The sequence below is a fragment of the Protopterus annectens genome, chromosome 15.part0 (genome assembly GCF_019279795.1).
Source record: "Protopterus annectens isolate FY-2018-M chromosome 15.part0, PAN1.0, whole genome shotgun sequence".
In the NCBI taxonomy this organism is placed as follows: Eukaryota; Metazoa; Chordata; order Ceratodontiformes; family Protopteridae; genus Protopterus; species Protopterus annectens.
The window spans coordinates 533,080,477-533,101,270 of NC_056749.1; the positions used below are offsets into that span (position 1 = coordinate 533,080,477).

The window sequence follows — 20,794 nt, forward strand, 5'->3', positions numbered from 1 at the left end:
CAAGCACCCCCAAACCCAGAAAACATTATAGCATACAAAATCTCTGTACAGCCATAATGACAGATGTATAGAGTGAGCTGCGGCCACTCGTATTAAGAATAAGACAAACTCAAAAGGCAAACCACCCTGATGAAATCAGAATATCAATCGGTTATACAACAAAAGAAACAAATCTTGGCTAAGTGTAGGAGAAACAAAGCCATACATACTAAAAGCCCCTTGACCAATCTAAGCAGGCAGGTTAAGAGAGATAATTAATAATTCAATAATTCAAAGGCTAAATTTGAAGAAAAAATAGCTTCTCAGGCAAAGGACAACCACAAAGCTTTCTACAGCTATGTCCATAACCTGAGTGGTAACGCACAATAATGCACAGAACTTATTGTAAATCGCATCACCCACACTGAACCAGAGGCCATTGCCAACCTTCTGGATGACAGGTTCAGCTCAAATTTCTTCCCCCTCCTCCCCTCCTGATAGTCCAAAGGAAATATTGCATACCACAATTCCCCCAACCATTGCTAGGGAACAGATCTTCAATGGACTTTCCAAGGCCAAAAACACACCATCAATGGACCCTGATAACATCCTGGGATGTTTAATAAATAACATGAAACATGACCGCTCTTTTCAACTTGAATCACTATTCAACTGCAGCCATCAGTCAGGTTTTGTGCCCAAGGAATAGAAGATGGTTACAGTCACTTCCCTTCACAAAGGAGGTCCGCTCACTGATCTGGGTAACTACAGGCCCATAAGTCTTACCAGCCTCATATGTAAGGCTATGGAAAGACTCATCATGGACATGATAAATAAGGATACAGGTAACCTGAAAATGCTGAACCCATCACAGTTTGGGTTTGTTAAAGGAAGGTTATGCCTATTAAGTCTAGTGGACTTTTCTGGGAAGGTCACCAAGGCATTGGATGAAGGTTAGACTGTGCATACAGCTTACCTCAACCTGGCGAATGCTTTTGATACAATATGCCACTCAGGCCTCATAGACAAGCTTCTTAATTTAGGTATAAACCCTTTTATCAACCAGTGGATAGCCAGCTGGCTCAATGATAGCACTCAGGATGTCAGAATAGGTGTGGCCACCTCCATCTAAAGGCCAGTCACTAGCAGAGTCCCCCAGGGTTCCATACTGGGCCCTCTCATACTGGGCCCACTCCTTTCTAACATCTACTTCTCTGAAATGGAAGCAAATGTTGAAGGTTTATGGCTGAATAATTTTGCAGATGATTGCAAGCTGGGGGTTATCATTGACTCCCCTGCAGACTCTAGCATTCTTCAAGAAGGTCTTTCTCTGACTAACAAATGATGCCAAAGCCACGGTATTAAACACAATGCTAAGAAATGCATAATTTTACCCTTTGGGAAGTCAACCATCCTGGCTAATTACCATGTTGATGATACACCCCTAAGAGTCGACCCAGTGGTCAGGGATTTGGTTACGCACATAGATAGTGGCCTTACCTTTCAGCACCACGTGACCACAGTGATGAGGACATCCTTTTATGTTGCACAACTTATAAATAAGGGCATGACATCTAGTTCAAAGAGATCATTATCCCCCTGTACTCCACCTTTATCAGACCAGTCACAGAGTGCTATAATCCCTTTGGTATGTACCTGACCAGGCATATGCATCAACTAGAGTGAACTCAAGAGGTTCCTAACAAAAAGAATACAAGGCATAACAAACTTGCCTTATGCAGGGCACTTTAAAGTCCTTTCCCTCTACTCGGTCTCCTGTAGATTGCTAAGGAGTGATCTATGCCTGGTTTATAAGGCATCTGCAAACCCCACACTTATGAATCTCCTACATATTTCTTAATCAAAGAGTACCATAAATACAAGGTCTGGGGACCTGAATTTTGTCTGTGACTTAAACAGAACATGCTGGAGAGACAGATATGTGTCCCAGAGACTGCTCTACCTATGGAACAACTTTGAAGCTGAGTTTGTCTATTACCTAGTTTAAGAACAACTTAGACCAGTGGATGGGGAAGAGGAAATTTACACCGGGCCTGGCACCCATGTCCTTAATGGACAGAGGGAGCTTATAAATACCTTGCGCTCAATGTCCTACTCAGGTACAGGACATCATTATTCTTTCAGGAAAAGTCCCCCTGGGTCATTAGCCTAGTAACATAGCTCTCAACCTCTTAGCACAAAAAGCTGGAAAAGCCAAAAATAATGGGGGGTGGGGGGAACAAAGCCTCAAAAATAAGGTCAAACTTTAAATATTGCTTTTCTAAACTTAGAAAGTTTCTAGAATAAAAGTGCTTGTAATTACCATGTATTTTCTGTAGGATATGAAGTCTAAAACTCACATGCTTGTCTATATTTAGTGAATTCACTTCTCACTGATTTGCCACAAAAATCCAGAATACCACACATTTTATGAAGAATGGACAATAAATATGAGGCAAAAATCTGGGCATTCTGAAAAATATGGACAGTTGAGAAGTATGCCTAGTAACACTCTGTGAATCTATGAATCTGTATGGTCAAGACCACATTTGACTTTCTGAAAACTCAAAGCATTGGTATAGAGATTGCAACACAGTGGGGATCAGGGAAATTACCCTTTTCCCCACTGCAGTACAATCTTGGAGTAATTTGCAGGTGGTGTGGGGAGTGCAGGGGGGCTTGCACCATCAAAAATGTAGATTTTTCTTGTGTTGTTTCCTTGGAGTTTTTGGAAAGTCGAACATATGCACTCAATCATATGAAGTTTGAATTTCCAAAAATTCAATTATTCTGGCATAAACCCATATATATATATATATATATATATATATATATATATATATATAGGTATGTCTCACTTCACCTAAAACTCATTTCACCTAAACTCATTTCACTGACAAGTAGTACAATAAGGCAAGTCAAAGGTATATGTCCTTTTCCCCACTGTAGTGCGATCCTGGTGTTAGTATATATAATTAGGGGTGTGTGTGTGGGGGGGTGCACACTTTGGTTTTATTTTACATTATTTGGTAAAAGCCAACTAGGTGGGGGGCTATGCCCCACACACCTCTCACTGTTTCTTTACTTCCTGGTGACCCTGCTCCAGTGCTAATTTTCATTGCCAGTATGACTGATAATAACTATTTAAATACTGAAGGCAGATTCTCATTATAATTTCAATATTATAATTGTTTTCTTAGTTAAACATATATGTACACATATTTATTATATTATATATATACATATATTTTTGATGATAGGTTATAACTGCTATGTGATTTTTAAGCTATATATATACTTTTTGATGTCTAGTTAATATATTTTAGAATTTTTTCTTCCCATGGCTTGAGACATTGCACATTGTTTATTGTATGGGTATCAACTAGTGTTAGACTGCATTCCATTTTATCTACCTTCCCTTTTAATTGTCATGATTAGATTGATTGGTTTTAATTATTGAATGATTGAATAATTAATTAGAGAAGCCTTGTGTATAAAAGGATGACTGTTTTTATGAATGAATTAGATCTGAAGAAGCGTACATTGGGTACGCGAAAGCGCTCATCTTTTGCTGTTATTTCAATAAATGTGATTTTCTACTTTTCGTGGTGGTCGAGATCCTGTTTTGTTCTACTACGTTGGATTTCAATTTACGGAGAAGACCTTTAGGAGCCAGCTGAGGTTGTGTTTTGCATCTTAGTTAAACATATGCAATAACAATGGTAAGATGCTTTATGATGCAGAATCAACCTTTTAATGTTTTTCCTTCCAGATAGCATGGTTGATGCAGGTTACAATGGGGACTACAGCAACAGAAACCCTAAGTGTTGCAGGAAACATATTCGTAGGACAGGTAAGAATTTTTTTTTCCTAAGCTCCTTCAGTATATTAATTCAAAATCCTGTAGGATTCTATTTGTTTAAGCAGATTTCCATACTGTAGTATAGGAAGGAAGATTAAGTATATTCTGCATCAGCTTCCAAATTATTGTCCCCCATCTCACTTTAGGGCTCTCCAGCAACTCATATTATAAATAAATGTTCCACCAAATAATGAATTCTTACATGGTTATAATTACAGTGTATACTTTATTGCACTTGTGTAGTGAAGTTGTCAGAATGTCTTATTGGAATACTGCTTATGCATGAACATGACATCCCGTTATTTATTTATTATTTGTTTACTGGGAAAGTCGGACTTGGAACGAGCCAATTTTCAGCAGCTGCCCGAGGTGAAATGCTCCAGATGCATGTCTTTGTAACATGGGAGGAAACCCACACAAACACTGGGAGGGCTTGCAGACTCCACAGAGAAGGCACCCCAGTTGAGAATCAAACCAGAGAACTTCTTGCTGTGATGCAACAACACAAACCACTGCACTACTGCGCCATCCAATGTTATGTTAACAAATAGTATTACTTTCTGTTATACTTTGAAAGGGGAAGCTCCCCCTTATCTCCTTCAATTCCCTTGTATCCCACAACAACAAAAATATATTGTTTTGGGTGGGTTAAAGAGCTATAAGCTTCCCTATAAAAATAAAACAATGTAAATAGTATATCACTCAATGAAGCACAGCTAATAAAATAAACATTGCCATAACTGAGGTGTTCATTCATGCCCTGGCTACTATATAAAATGATAGGTTATGTTATTTGCTTCTGCTGTCCTCCAAAATAACTTGCAAACTACTTAAAAGAACCACAATTATTTATAACCAGAAATAATTTGTATTTGTATGCCCTTCCCATAGAGCTGCAAGTCAGTTTACTATGTTTTCTTCGTAAGAAATGCTGGCATTGCTGTTCGGTAATAAATTCCCCGACTAGCTGAATGAAAAAAGTTAGTTTCTAAAAAATACATTGTAGAGCTGCCTCTTCCTCCGTCTGCTGTCATACTCCACCACAACACCCAGAAACGACGGTGCATGTGTATGTACACACACACACTCACACCACACACACACACACACACACACACACACACACACACACACACACACACACACTCATGTACACACAGACATACACAAGTGCTCACACTCACACACTCATGCTCACATACACACACACACACACACACACACACACACACACACACACACACACACACACACACACACACACACACTCATTCACGTGCTCACACATGCTCACACACGCACGCACTCACACACACACACACACACACACACACACACACACACACACACACACACACACACACATGCACACTCAATATTCATGATGACTTTAAATGTGATAAAACAATAAACAGGTTATACAGATGAAGAAGAATGGATATTATTTCCAGCTGTTTTTGTGCACAAATGAAATAAGGCATATCCTCCAGGAAATATATTTGTAACTGCCTAACTCACTTGTTGAGACTGTGATTCATGTTCCTTAAAAGCAGCAACAACAATGTGCTGCCTCTTAAGTCTTTATTGTAAAGCATCCATTGTACCACTTCCAAAAAACTCTCCACAATTATGCAGAAAAAAAATCACCCACTGTCAAAATGAAGAAGAGCAAATGAAAAACAATGTCTAAAATTTAGAGCAATTAGTGCAACGCATTAGGCAAAATTGCATGCAGAGTGATTATGCAGGATGGGGCCATTTCAGAAACATAGATAGTGTAATCACATAACCTGGTGAAATTGTCTGGACAGCATCATATGCTAATAGCTGTACATATAATATGATATATAAATGGAAATATTCTAATAATGTGCCCAGTTATGAATGCAAGCAAGGGTAAACAATACAGCTAAGCAATTCAGAAGTGTATAAATATTGCTCAACAAGCTGCGACTGCCGGTGAGTTTGCACAGTGATTTCTTGTTGCACCAGAGGCATATATCACACTAAGGTGTTAGGAGTAGCAGCCATATTAGCCAAACAGTATATGTTAGACAGGTCCCCTTCAGTTTGCCGACATTCCAGAATGCCGACAACCATATGGCCGATACCTTATGATTGACACTTGGAATGCCGACAATGCGGAACCGGCATCTCACTATAGTGCGGAATGGAAAGATTTACATTGCTGCACTGTAGTGCGATCTCGGAGTTGGTATATTAAAGTTACGGAGGTTGTGGGGGATGGAGCCCCCCACGGGGGATGCAGGGGGGCTAGCAGTTTAAAGGAAATTTTGTTTTCCTTTTTTGTGGACTTCTTACAATGTCAGCATTCCGAATGTTGATCATATGGTGTTGGCCATATGGTTGTCGGCATTCTGGACTGTCGGCATTGTGTAGGGGATCCATGTTAGACACAGTTCTTGCTGCCAGCATCATTGATGGTGTGCATTGTTGCTCTTAAAGTCACAGAAGACTACAGCTGCACCTAACACTCTTTCACCTCCACAACAGGGATATAGTTGAATGTTATGATATGGACAAAGGCACCGTATAGGAAGTTGTAGACATGTATCATCCGCACATGGAATCCCATGAGATAAATGGAATGCTGATTTCTATGGACATTAAGGTACATGTAGTATTGACTCTCCTAGCTACATGTACCTTACAGTGGCCAACAGGGAGCATTTAAGGTACATCACAGGCATTTGCTTCCAGAATACTACACTAGTTCCTTGATGTTATTCTGCAGCATGTGGAGGAACATACATGGTTCCCACAGATGGCAGAGGGACAAACAGCATGATTCATGCGTTCTACATACTGCCTAATTTCCCTGAGGATTGAGGAGCCGTTGCTTGCACCTGCATTTCTATCAAGGCCCTGTCTAGTCCACATAGACACTGGCACATCGACCAAAAGGGGGTCCACTCCACCAGCTACTGGATGGTGTGTAAAGCACAGGTATTATATACTCATATACAATGTGTCTGTGCACTGTCTAGTTAGTTCTCACATTTTTCACATGCCATCTCCAGTGGTATCAGTCCAAGACCGGAAACCATAATTAATGGAATATGAGTTCTCCATGCCACAGATACAGAAGGCCAAAAACAAAAAAAATAAGATCACTGCCTCTATATTAGCACATAATAGTAAAGTGGCATGTGATACAAAAGTATGGCAGCTTCCTTGATTAGCTTTTACTTATTTTGTGTTCCAAGAGGAATTTATTAAACAAGTGCAAAACAAGAAAGCAAATGCAGTTTGTAACATTAACTAGTAGTTAAGTATCCATTTCACTATTAGTGAGTGCATAAGGCAATGCCATTCATTATCTCCCTTACCATTTGTACTCCGCTTGGCATGCTTAAATTACAGAGTCAGAAATGACCATGGGATAGAAGGTATGCTGGTATTATGCAATAATGTGCAAGGGGGTTGTATGCAGATTATGCACTACTGCCTCTTACATAACCAAAGGAATCTGTTAAGGAATTGTGGCAAGAGCTGTTGACATCAAAAACAGAGGCCATTATGGTAAATGGTGACATGTCAACTAATTTAAGACAAACAATAACTTTAACATAGACATAGAGGTCAGTTAATTGCCTTGATACCACCTAACTAGTGAACATACTTGACATGAAACATATAAATTGTGAAAAGTGAATACAAAAATGGTAACGTTTACTACAGAACTCTTAAAGAAAATTCCTTTGAATTTATGGGAAACAGTTATCTTTACTAAAAGCAAGGTAGGACCATAGGATGCTGTACCCAAGATTCAGACTCTACCTTTAATCCATTCAGAATGTTGTATTTCGTGACAGGATAACTTTCTTAGACACTGACATGCTTTCAAGTAAAAATGAGAGCATGACATGAAGAACGTAAGAACTTACCATGCTGAGACCAGCTGGACTGCCAAATTATGATTACATAGCCCATACCTGATCCACTAAAGTGACTTTTCCCTTACTATTTGTCTTTGGGTATATTCAGGGCTGCCAAGGTGATTTGTAAGGAATACCTTCAAAAGTGGAGCTAATTTTTACAATCTAAATATGTTCTTTTTCTTAGTAAACAGACTCCCAGGGAATAAATGTACCTCTGGTCAGAAGGAGGCATACTCAGATCCCACTGATAAAAGGGACATTATGGATAACTGTCACTTAATTAATATGAAGAGGAATAAATTAACATCACATAATCTGTTTATAAGACAGGATGAATATGAAAATAAAAAAATGCAGATTAGTCCCCCTGAATCGCATATTAAGACACTTACTTTAATGGTTGCTCTGAAAATGAAGATATTGGCTTCTACACATTTCTCCCAAAAACATACAATGCTTTAACTTATACTTGTCTGTTATACAGTATTCCTTGATAGAGAGTTGACAGGGAGAAAGGAAAGTCAGAAATTCCAATAGGAATAGTGTAGATGGTTAGAACATAGGTTTAAACATTTCAATCCCTATATCAAAAGGTTTTTGTATGGAAACTTTATGCTGGAATCTTCATGTTATGAGATTAAAACCCTTTTACAATGATGGTTTCAGTAGGTGGTGACATAACTGGAAGCAGTCTAAAGCTACACACACACACAAAAGTTATTGCAGTGTGTTACTTGAATTATGGAGTTTTGGGTGGATGATGCTGGGGGATAAATCAATCAGTCCTTGTTATTAGACTAAGATGACACTTATTTCAACCTTTGAAAACAAATTCAAAAATGTGTTATCAATATATGCCCTTGCAAAAAAAAAAATGCAGCATTCGGTGGGGGAAGTACTAATATATGGCCTTCCTACAAATACCGTGCTGAAGGAGTAAAAGAGGGCTGTAGAATTCTGCAATCAGATTGAATGACACATCAAAAGAAAAATAATTCAGAAATGCTATATGACTTTAAAATTCTCTTAATACCTGAAGCCAGTAATACAACTAAGTGACCACAATTTCTCTTTTCTGTTGAAATGCCTAAATAAGCATAGCAATAGCTGGACTTTTAAACAATGGCACCAACACATGTAGGACAATGGAATCCAGTTGACGAGAAGGTTTAAAACTCTTGTCCATACCATTAGTACCAAAGAGTCTGTGAAATACTGTGTTCCATAACATATTACACACCACAGATATCAGCACAGGCATATTTTCTTACTTGTTTGCAGTCTGATTTTGAGGATTTGGGCCATATATCTAGCTGTGGTCCAAATATTTGAGATGGGGCAATATTTTATTTTTGGGGTGAGGGAAGATATCTAGTTGTGGCTCCATCATATTTTCCTGAAGATATTGATTGGTTGCAGAGGCCATCTAAGTTAGTGATTACCAGTTTAGTCTTCAGATTGTAATATGTTTTTAAGAAAAATGTGAACAAATGAAATGCCTTCCATAAGCAATAACTGGTGTTCTGATTAATGTTTTCTGAAAATGCTATTTTAGTTTTATTTAGGTGTAGGTATAACCTCACTCTTCATTCTACAAGCACTCTCTTCCAAGATCTGCCACCATTATCTCCTGAAACCACTGTGCTGTCCCTTTGACCACTGAAAGTAAATATGCAATGCTAGCCCTTAACTTCGCATGATGTCTACTAAAAGTCTGAGCAAAGATTATGGGTACCAGCTAAAGGAAGTCTGTAAAAAACAGAGTCTTCATGTAAAGACATCAAAAGTTCTGATCTGGGAAGATCAACCTCATATATGATGCCTGATCTACTTTAAGCACACATATGTTATTTTGCTGATAAACTTGCATGCTTTTGTCAGTTACTTAAGTCATCGTTACTTATTGTTTTGCCTTAATTCAGACAGAGGCACCGCTGCTGATTCGACCTTATCTACCAGACATGACAAAATCAGAAATCCATGCAGTTATGACAGGAGGATTTGCCACAATTGCTGGAAGTGTACTGGGAGCATACATCTCCTTTGGGGTAAGCACTTTCTGTTAGTAAAGCCCAAAACCTTGATCAGCGAGAGTTAAAAAAATTATAAATGATGTTTATTAACAAGTCATTTGAAATGCAATGGGAAAGCAGTGCAGAATATACATACAGTATGCTGAACGATGTTCTCCTTGCTGAGAAGAAATATGATGCATGTGCTTTTAAATAAAAAAAAACACTGTTTTAGTTATCCTGATAGTTTAGTCACTAAGATTAAAATGATTCTGGATTGTAAACTGTGATATTCCCTCTAAGAATGTGTATGTGATATTCCCTCTAAGAATGTGTATGCCCCAACTGCATCTCTACTCAAACCAGGCAGGATTAATAATGGATTGGTGATGTCATTTTTTGCAGCTGTTTGTCTGGCATTTGAAACTGTGTCCTAATAGACATGAAAGTTGATATTTGTATAGAGATTAAATACAAATTGAACCCCCTCTTCTTACTTACCTTCTCTTGCCTTTGCAGCTGTGGCATGTTTTATTCCCATGTTGTCCATCTAAGTACCATTAATACCTCTAAATACTGTTAGTTTAGATATAATAAGAGTCTTTCTGAAATCAGACCAACTCATCTTCAGACTATTACACCCCACAGAGGTTCATAGGTTCTTTCTAGGCCATTGATCTGTGAGGATCTTAACAAGCCTTTCCTTACATTCCCGTTGTAGTTTGTAGTCCATATACTTTGCATATAAATATCCCAGAGATATGTCAAACAAGGATAATATGTTGGAACATTTATTTGTTTTCTTTATCTGTGAGGGACGGGGGTGCTAAACTAGAGTTTAATTTGCAGTTACCCATCCATTCATTCAAATTGCATTTGGCTTGAGTAAGAGAAGTACTTTGCACTACGTGGAGTGGAAGATGATTCTATAGATGCAGTACTCTTTGTGATACAAACCTATCCCTCCAACATGATTTTATTTATTTTGCAAAGGAAAAAAAATGTGATCCATTGACAGAATAGTTATGATACCATATGAGTTGTGAAGGTGTAATAGGTCTAACAGAATAGGGTCTGATGAAGCTCTATCAGAGGGCAGAGGTCACCTCTCAGTAGCCTGTATAATACTGAGAAGAGGGACAAGGCTTTTAGATGGTCTGCATAGTTTTTACAATTTAGGCCCTAGATTTTTTGTGAGAAAGCATTGCATTCATTCCAGTTGTGGCAAATGTTTGAACAGGTACTTACATAAAGGGGCATTATAGTCAGTGATTGGCATAATGAGCCCTAAATACAGTGAAACAATTATATCCCTGGATCTGGATGCAATACATTTAGATTTAAGCTGCACAATGAACAAGGACTTCCTTATATCAGGGGATATGTGGTGATCATAAAACATTTGAGAACTGCATGATGTGGGGAGTTGTGGTCAGTGAAAATCCATTGCATGAGATACACTGAATGCTAGATCTCACCTAATACAACTCATATAATAAAATGCTGAAGGTGTGTGTGTGTGTGTGTGTGTGTGTGTGTGTGTGTGTGTGTGTGTGTGTGTGTGTGTGTGTGTGTGTGCATGTGTAGACTAGTATTATTGGGCTGTTTTTATTTTGTTTAGTTAACACTGTATCACTGGATTCATTTATAAAGTCGTTGTACTGACAGATGGGCCAGTAGAAACTTTTGCATCTACTAACAAAAAAAGCAAAACTCAAAAGTGTTATGACCCACTACTTGCTTCCTGCCTGCCAGACTGACTTTTATAGATTCATACATATATACTATGCTAATGACCACCACAGCTTTTTTAAGCCTAGCCACATAACCCGACCCAAATGTGTTCCTGTGTATAATGGGCAATTATTAGAAGTGGGTATGTTAGCTAGGAACTTTCTAAAGGTAATGTCAGAGAGAGTATGTTAATTAGGGAATTGTTTATGTCTGTATGTGTCTGTCAGATATATGGGGGCCAGACCCAGGATGAATTTTCAATTTCCCATCTGTTGGATAAAGTTACACTTTAATGTGGTTAGGGATAGACTCTGTTTCACATGGATGGACAGCCTGTTGCAGAGAACAAGGACCTCTCAAACACAGATCTGTCTCATCAACATGTCCTATTTATGTCCAAAGCAAAATGATATCCTTGGATCTGGTGGTTGTGATACTGTTCATTTTGTGGATGTGGAAAAAGTCCATCAGAGCTGGATGTGAGGATGCCTTGTATGGCAGCCATATATTGCCTCTCAGTAAGCTGTATACAACCAAGTATAGAGATAGGGCTTTAAGGCATTCTGTAGAGGAGAATGCGATTATAACCTGGATTTTCCTGGTAAGGAACCTTTGTGGGCATGCCAGCTGTTGCAGATATCCGGTCTGATATATGCCAAAGGAGGCATTATATCAATGATGTTCTCTCCTCTGTACCATTAACTGAAAGACAGCTAGATAGCCTCTGGTAAGTAAGAAACTGAATTTGGTCAGTGAGTACAAACAGTCATGTAAGGGTGGTGCTAGTTGACACTTTCAGAAACAGTGTATATTGTACAATAAAGTGAATATGGACCAAGCTTGCCTCAAAGTTGCAGTGGCAATAAGTTTACAATGGCAACTAATGCAGCTGTGTATCTGTAGCACATTAATATGATAAAATACTAAGGCTGTTTTTTCCTCCAAGGGAGACATTGCTGTGGCAAAAGGTATATTGTGGTAACTACTACAACAGGCCCACTATGAGAAACTGACACATAACTGGCTGATGGGAAAATGAGTGAGTTAAAGTTGTCAAATAACACATCTGTGAAACTGCGGGTGGCACAGTTAAAACAAAAAATCATTTTCTATACTCGGGTCCCCTGTAATCAAGCCACCACTCCCTTTTGAAAGCTAGCTTCATACTTACCCAACCATGGGGAAAAAAGAGAAAAAAAACTTCAAGGGTGAAAAGATGAACTCAGTGTTACTATGATCTCATAGTGCAGTGCATAAATGCAAAAACATTTGAGGGCTGTATGATTTTAGGAGATGGGTCATGGGAACTCCATTCCAGGAGATACATTCACTGAATTGTAGATCTCATCTAATACAGCACTGCAGCTGCACTACATTAATATAATAAAACACTGGAGATGTTTTTGGTCAGTTTTCCTTTCTTCCCAATATGAAAGTAAATAATTTGAAAGTTCATTTTATAAACTAAGAGAGACCTAAGGAAAATACTTTGATGGAATAATAATACTATGAAGGTCACACATGTAAGTTCTTTACATTGTACGACTTTTTTTTCTGTAGAACATGTACTGATAATTTGGTCATGTGACCTCAGGCAAAGAGGTTGGCAAAGAAGAAGTGGGATTGTCAGAAAGATGAAGAAAGTAGACAGGAGTATAAGGAGATGAGGTGCATGGCAAAGAGAGAGGTGGCAAAGGCCAAGGATAAGGCATATGAAGAGTTGTATGAAAGGTTGGACACTAAGGAGGGAGAAAAGGACCTGTACCGATTGACTAGACAGAGGGACCAAGCTAGGAAAGATGTGCAGCAGGTAAAGGTGATAAAGGATAATGAGAGAAACATACTCACATCAAGGACAGTGTGTTGAGGAGATGGAAAGAGTACTTTGAGGGTTGATGAATGAAGAGAATGAGAGGGAGAGAAGGTTGGATGATTTAGGGATAGTGAATCATGAAGTATAATGGATTAGCAAGGAGGAAGGAAGGATAACAGAGGACAGGAAGAAATGGAAACAGGTGATCCGCTGTGACGACCCCTAACGTGAACAGCCAAAAAAAGATGATGATGACCTCTTAAAGTTTAAGATGTCTAATGATTAAGGCAAAAGATTTCTGATGAAAATAATTTTAACGTTTCTGAGTAGCCAGTGAAGTTATGAAGAAATGTGCAAGATTAGAAGAATAGGAAGACATATCTTTTGACATTAACAGAATTTTACATGCATTTGTTGTCTTTATATCTACTTCAGTCTTCTTGATGTACTGAATGTGTACACCACAGGGGATGTCAGACCGGTACACTTATTAATATTTATTAATATGTCTACAGGGCATGTATGATCATAATTATGACCAATAATAGTCCCACCACATGCATCTTCACCCATTATTGCTAGTCCTATCCATTCGGTTACTGCATGTAGCCCACTTTAATTTGAAGTCAACAGCTGCTGCAGCTGCTTGTATGTATACTTACATTATCTTCTAGTCTTAAAGGACAACTCGATTATTTTTTGTGGCTGTTTTGTGTTGCTAAGCAATTACTGCAACAATACTGAGTTTCTACTTAGTTATTTCCTGCAGTTAAAGTGCTGTAAGCATTTGCCAGTTTTGTTAAGTATACCTGAGTTAGCTAGTCCATTTTTGTGTGACTACTACTATTTGTTTTACTCCTTATTTGATGTTCTCTTTTTACTTTGTGTTCTAAGCTTTCTGCAATTGTATGCATGCCTCTTGGTTTATGGAGAGCTTGCATGGGTGTCTGCATTTTAACATAGTCATATTATACTATCATTTTATTTCTCTAACTCTTTTGAGTGTTGTAAAGCAACTATTAAAGCAGTACAGAGTTTCTGATTGATTAGTTTCTTCATTTAAGCATAACCACTGATATGCAGATTGTGAGCAGCATGGCAAACAAATGTAAGTATGAAGTTAGTTTGCATCAGTAAGGAGGCATGGGGAGCTTGATTGCAGGAGACCCAAATAAAGAATTTTTTTTTTACTGTGCCAACTGCAGTTCCAATAGGTTGTCTGTGTGCTTGCAGGCATGCTACTGTGCTGTGCCTGCGAAATAAAGAAAGAACACACTATATATATATATATATATATATATATATTTTTTTTATATTTGCTCTTTGCCCACATCCTTCAATGCATTATCTATTACTATGTATAAAAAGCTATACCCCCTCATATTTTCTTATTGATACATTCATAATAACTTAAATGCAAATGAAATATATTGAATCTCTGTTCATTTTTTATTGTTTCTTGGGAACTTGATGCATTTTTATGAGAGCTGATCTGTTGATTTAGTTAACATCTTAGATCATACTGTCAAGTCTATTACAAGCTTTAGGAGTTATAGAATATGATTGCAATTTTAACCTTTTCAAGAGCTGTAGCTACTTTTTAGTGTTAATATAATTTGATATTTTTGATTTAAAGCCTTGGCTAAGTCTTATTTTGAACTTTTGATTGAGCAATATTTAAGTCTTTTCATATTCTTGCATTTTATGATGTCACCAACATATAATTTTACCATGTAGGCTGTGACGCCCCTGCAGTGGCCCAGTAATCAAGGAGCCTCAACCCTCACCAATAGCACCAGTGAGGGATGTACACATTGGGAGGATGACACGTACGCACACAGTAAAGTAGAATTTCCCGTAAGAGCACACAGAGATCACAGTCAGTCTGGGGCTGATTTCTCCCTCTTTCTTCAGATCCCCAATAAGACTTCCCACTGACACAGCTATAGGGTTAAGATCTCAGCTGAGGGGTCAAGCCAAGATCTCCAGCATCCTCTCTGTCCAACCAGTGCTTCGTGTCCCTGCCCAAGTAGCTGACACACACACTTTAAGATTTGATTTATAAACAAACACACACACACACACACACACACACACACACACACACACACACACACACACACACACACACACACACACACACACACACACACACACACACACACACACACACCTGGAGAAGTCTGGCACAGGTTTACTAGCTATGCCCCCTTCTGCCCAGACTATAAGGTAGTTATCACTTCCACCAACCCCCTACTTATCAGCTACTATAAAAACCCTTACAAAGGGTGACCAATCCTACTGTCTAATGTTACTATCATTCAAATGGTAAGTGTGACCAAGACCAAGGATATTTAGGAGTGGCCTGTACAGTATCGCTAAATACATATGCAAGTATGCTAAGAGCTTAAATATGTCTCACAAATAGCAGCCATAAAGATAGGTTTAAATATATTTAATAATAAATAATAAAAGAACAAGACAATGCTCAATCAACACAGTAACTACAGAGTTCAGAATCACAGGAAATTTTTTTAAAACAACATTGCAGGACAGTCAAAAATAAATACAGCAAACATCTAAACTAATCGTTACTATATTCCGATCTAGATCTAAGACAGATTACTGCACCCTGGTTACTTACTATTAGCAAGGCAAGTGCTGACGAGAGAATGTTTCCAGGTCCAAGACAAGATACAAAATGCACAGACTTTCTCTGAGAGTGTTCTTAAATTATTATAAAACATGACTGCTGGGTCAACTTGGATGACATCACTCTTTGTCACTTGTCTTCAGTTCCCAGGCTAACAGATACCAACATAATTTTATCATCTCTGTATGAGAAGTACATATCTCTCAGATGTGCAGTTGCTAGGAAGCAAGAAAACACTTTACATTTTAATCCTAGTAATTAAAATTACTTTCAAGACAATATACATTGTTTCTGCTTGATGCATTGATTTATATCACATGCAAGGGTTAAGCCTTTAGAACTGGTAATTCTGATGCTATTTGTAAAACATTTTGATTCCAACTTATTTTCTTGAAGTTTTGCAAGTTAACTCTGTATGTTTTACAAATGCATACATCTGGAGTGTTTCTCCCCCGGTGTCCACTGAAAATTGGCTTCGTTCCAAATCGAACTTTCCCGGTTAACAAATGTTAAATAAATAGATAAATAAATAAATGTTCCAGCTTCTACTATTAAAGCATACACTTGCACAGGTATATAGTTTATATACCTTTCTGTTCTTTTCCAGTAGGGTACACTGTGGTTACATTCTTGAATCTCGGTACATAACATGTATAAATCATATCAATATTCACAAATGACATAGAATTATTTACAAAATTCCAGATAACTGGGCTAACAGTGTCACACAGGCATCCTTTAAAAGAATTCCCTGACAAAGTATCATTAATCTCAGCATTAGCAATTATTGAGAGATATTTTTTAAATTTATCTTTTAACCAATCCTTAAATTCTTCGAAGTTTATCATATATGCTGGAATAATCTTAACAAGACATTTGTATACATAAAATGTTGCTGACAATTAAAAGGCCTAGGTATCAATATGCAAACAAAGGAAAAATACACCATCGCTAACTAAAATGAAAATAACTGTTGACATGTTTTTCTATCAGCGTTTATCACTGGCTCATGGATTCATAGGTGTTTACTATGTTAACGGCCAAAAGGGTCTTTTTAAGTCTAGCCATGCATCCCAAATCTCTGACAAGTTCTGATACCCTTGATAAGTATAAGCAGGAGTTTGGGATATGAACCATTTACAGATTACCTGTGTCCATTAGAGACATAGGTGCCAAACCTGGGATGAATTTCCAGTTTCCCATGCAATTATCCAAGCTACACTTGAATTGGTTTAAGGAGAAACTCTGCTTCGCATGGATGGGGAGCCTGTTCTACATACATGATAGTCTCTGGGATACATACCTATCTCTCCAGCAGGACCTATTTATATCACAAGCAAGGTTTAAGCCTTTAGAACTGGTAATTCTGATGCTATTTGTTTTGTGGATATGCAGGAGGTCCATCAGAGTGGAGTCTGATAAATGCCCGATATGCCAGGCATAGATCTCCCCTCAAAAGCCTGTAGTGACAGAATACAGGTATATGGCCTTGAGGTGGTCTGCATAGGACATTTTACTTATGCCCTGTACACCTTAAGGGATTTTGTTACCACTCACCTGTTTTACAAGCTTATCAAGATACAGTGTGCTTTATCAACTGATTTTTTGCTATCTTACCTCCTATTTTGCAACTAAACACTAGTGCACTTTTGAAAATATACCAAAGAACTCCACAACCAAGGTTTATACCCTTGATCACATTTTTTTTCATCTAAGAACTTACAACTCACAAACAACATATGCAAGTAAAGTAGTAACACTAGAAAACAATATACTAACAGAGACTACCATTACCTGCACATAAAAAAGCAACATATTATAACTAAGATGGAGAACATATAATTTTTTTCACCATCACAGTATATGTTGCCCATTTACACCTTATAAATCAATCAGTACATTTAAAATACAGATATCATCTATGTATATATCCAACTAAAATAAATATCTTCCCTTAATGGGCAGAGCTTACTTGTGTCTCTGAGTAACGCAGACACCCAGACCATTGTCAATAGCCTACATCAGCCATTACAAAACCAAATAAAAAATATTCGGTGCATCACCCCTTAATTATTATCATCCAGATCACCAAATGAAGCTCTAATTTAAATGCCACTAGCAAAACATGCAAGTTGAACAGCCAAACAAGTCCACAGGATCAGTAAAAGATCTATAAAATTGAAAATTTGAGTCCCAGAAAACATAAATAAAATTTGTAGTTGACATGCATAGTGTCTTTTGTAATAAATTCCTCATAGCATTTCTTCAGGCTTCTGTTAAATTTTATTTAACACAACCCGACTCTTTATCTAGTTTCCTGAGTTATACCAGCTTGGCCATAAACTAGAAGTAGGTGGTCAAGCTGCCTCTGAGACAAAAGTAGTCTCTGTACTGGCAGAGTGTCAGATAAGCCACAGGGGGCAGTAAAAAATCGTAACTGTTACTTTGTGAGAAATGTATTCTGTCTCTTGCAAGCTACTCTCTCATCAAAAAATGGCAACTTAATATTAATTTATGTTATTTACTGCAAAAATAAAAACAAAGCATGATTAGTATATATGAATATTCAAATTAATGCATAAAGGTTCAGTCTCCCCATTTTGAGATCCTAGTAATAAAGTGTATAAAAATATAAAATACTTAGCATTTCTAATATAAGAAATTAGATTAGTTTACTGTGATAGTTTAAAGACCAATGTCTAAACCAAGAGAAATTATTTCAAAAAGCTTAAGATAAAGCATATTTGAAAGTATACTTGCTTTATATCGTTATATAACCTTTTAAATACAAATGCTAATATATATATATATATATATATATATATATATATATATATATATATATATATGTATATACATATATATAAACCCTCCTAGGAATGCGATTGCAGAATCCCTTTTTTCACACTAGTTTTCTTGACTGTTGTCTTTTTGTTGTTGTTTTAACTACAGTTTTCCACATATATTTTTTCATATTGCCTTTTGAATAAAGTATAATTATAGTCCATTTCTTCATAGTCTGTGATTATATTATCTTTCAATGTACTGAAAACTTCTTTCATTCAGTAGAAACTATTTAAATCTTGATGGATAGAGGATATAAGTTTTAATATTATTCTTATTAAAAGCTATGACCAAGAGCAAATGTTTTCTTTCATCCTATAGTCCTCGAATATAAATCATTTTTGAGTCTGATTTTGTTGTTGACAAGTTTGATAAGGCATTCTGACCAAGAATTCTTAGGATAAGAAATAAATTTACCAGTTATGGGTCTAGGAGGAAATCATGGCTTATTAAGTGGCTTAACAAGTACTCTTTCTATTCTAAAATAGAGGCTATCTTATATTTTTTATATTTTAGGAAGCCAAGTGGTAGGGAAATTAGCTAGGCTATTATCATGCATTTTTCTGGCATTCCATATATTCTTAGGCTGTTTCATCTTTCCTTATTTTCCAAATCATCTAACTTATCAAGCAACTATGTGTTTCGTTTTTTTTCAATAGATACACAATTTGGAATTCTTCTTCTTCTGGCTTGCTATCATTGGAAGAAAGAGAATTCTGTTTGCCCTTAATTTGAATTCCCTGTTAATGTACCATGTTCTTCAAAATTTCTTTTTGTTAAAGTTCGCTTTAATAATAATCCATCTTGGTATAGACGTGGTTCAATCTTAGAGTTAATTCTTAGAAAGATATTGCCATTTGAAGGGCTTTCTTCACAGAAAATTCAATTTGAGTGGATTTGTGAGTGCTCTCTGTTAAATATGTCAATGATAACAAATTGCAGGGAATGTTATAAAATTAGTTCCAAAACAAAAACCTTCCACTTTGTCTTAGTTTCTGAACAAGAAAGTCATTAGCATAAAATATATCTTTAATTACCTAGTAATTATGACATTTTCCTGTCAAAACATATATTCATCTTCAGGGAGCTCCTACTTAGTGACCATCTTGGATTCTCTTCCTAAGATGGATTCCTTTTTAAGTGCAGCAATCAGAAGTAATGCTACAGTTTCATATCTGACAAGATCTACAACACGATATATAAAAAAAGACACATTTGAAACAAAATATTGGCCCATGTAAAAGGATGCAGTGATACTGGTAGTGAGAATCAATGTTATAATGACAGAGAATGCTAACATGATATGAAGTGAAATTGGCAGGTAAATAAAATATACCAAAAACAGAGCTAACAGGATATTGGTGACATGAATTTCATCCATTTTAGTTGACTAGTGGTTAAATCTTAGAGTAACATCTGTAAATATTCATCAGTAAACGGGTTGAAATCAGTGACAGTTGGAATAAATTTCTAAACAAGTATCATCTGTATAAAGGGACATTGTATGTCTCAGTCTAGCAGGGATCAGAATATAGGCACACAGAATTAAAATGCTACAAGTGTAGTTAGTAAGGATTTTAAGCAGAGGCAGGCTGAGCATGATGAAAAGTGGAAATGTGTTTTGGTTGTCTGTTCAAAAATATTAAAACATACAGGAAAAGAAAAAAGATTGAAATTATGAAATGGGGCCACTGATTGTTGGTGCTTTAGCCCTAATACAGGGGTCCATGCAAGGATGGCGAATGAGGCACCATCACTAGAAGATTATAATACCTTAAGTAACTTGAGAATCAGGGAGTAGGAGTTGGGAACATCTTGCTTATTTATATTGTTGTTGTTGTTGTTGTTGTTGTGTCTTTCGGCTTATCCCAGTTAGGGGTCGCCACAGCGGAACTCCGGTCCGCTAATGTTTGGTAGTGGATTGCTAATGTTTGGTAGTGGATTTTTACATGCTGAGTTACCAGCCCTGATGCACAACCTTCAACGAAGGCACAC

The 20,794-nt window shown here is 37.2% G+C and overlaps 1 protein-coding gene across 1 annotated transcript in view; it reads left to right on the forward strand.

Annotated features, from left to right (window-relative positions):
* The window catches only part of LOC122789853 (sodium/nucleoside cotransporter 1-like), a 486,120-nt gene that overhangs the window by 228,930 nt on the left and 236,396 nt on the right, over positions 1–20,794 (forward strand). Inside the window, exons 12-13 of the mRNA XM_044057287.1 lie at positions 3,752–3,832; positions 9,666–9,791. Of these exons, the coding sequence (XP_043913222.1) occupies positions 3,752–3,832; positions 9,666–9,791 (207 nt within the window). The remainder of the gene's footprint in view (positions 1–3,751; positions 3,833–9,665; positions 9,792–20,794) is intronic.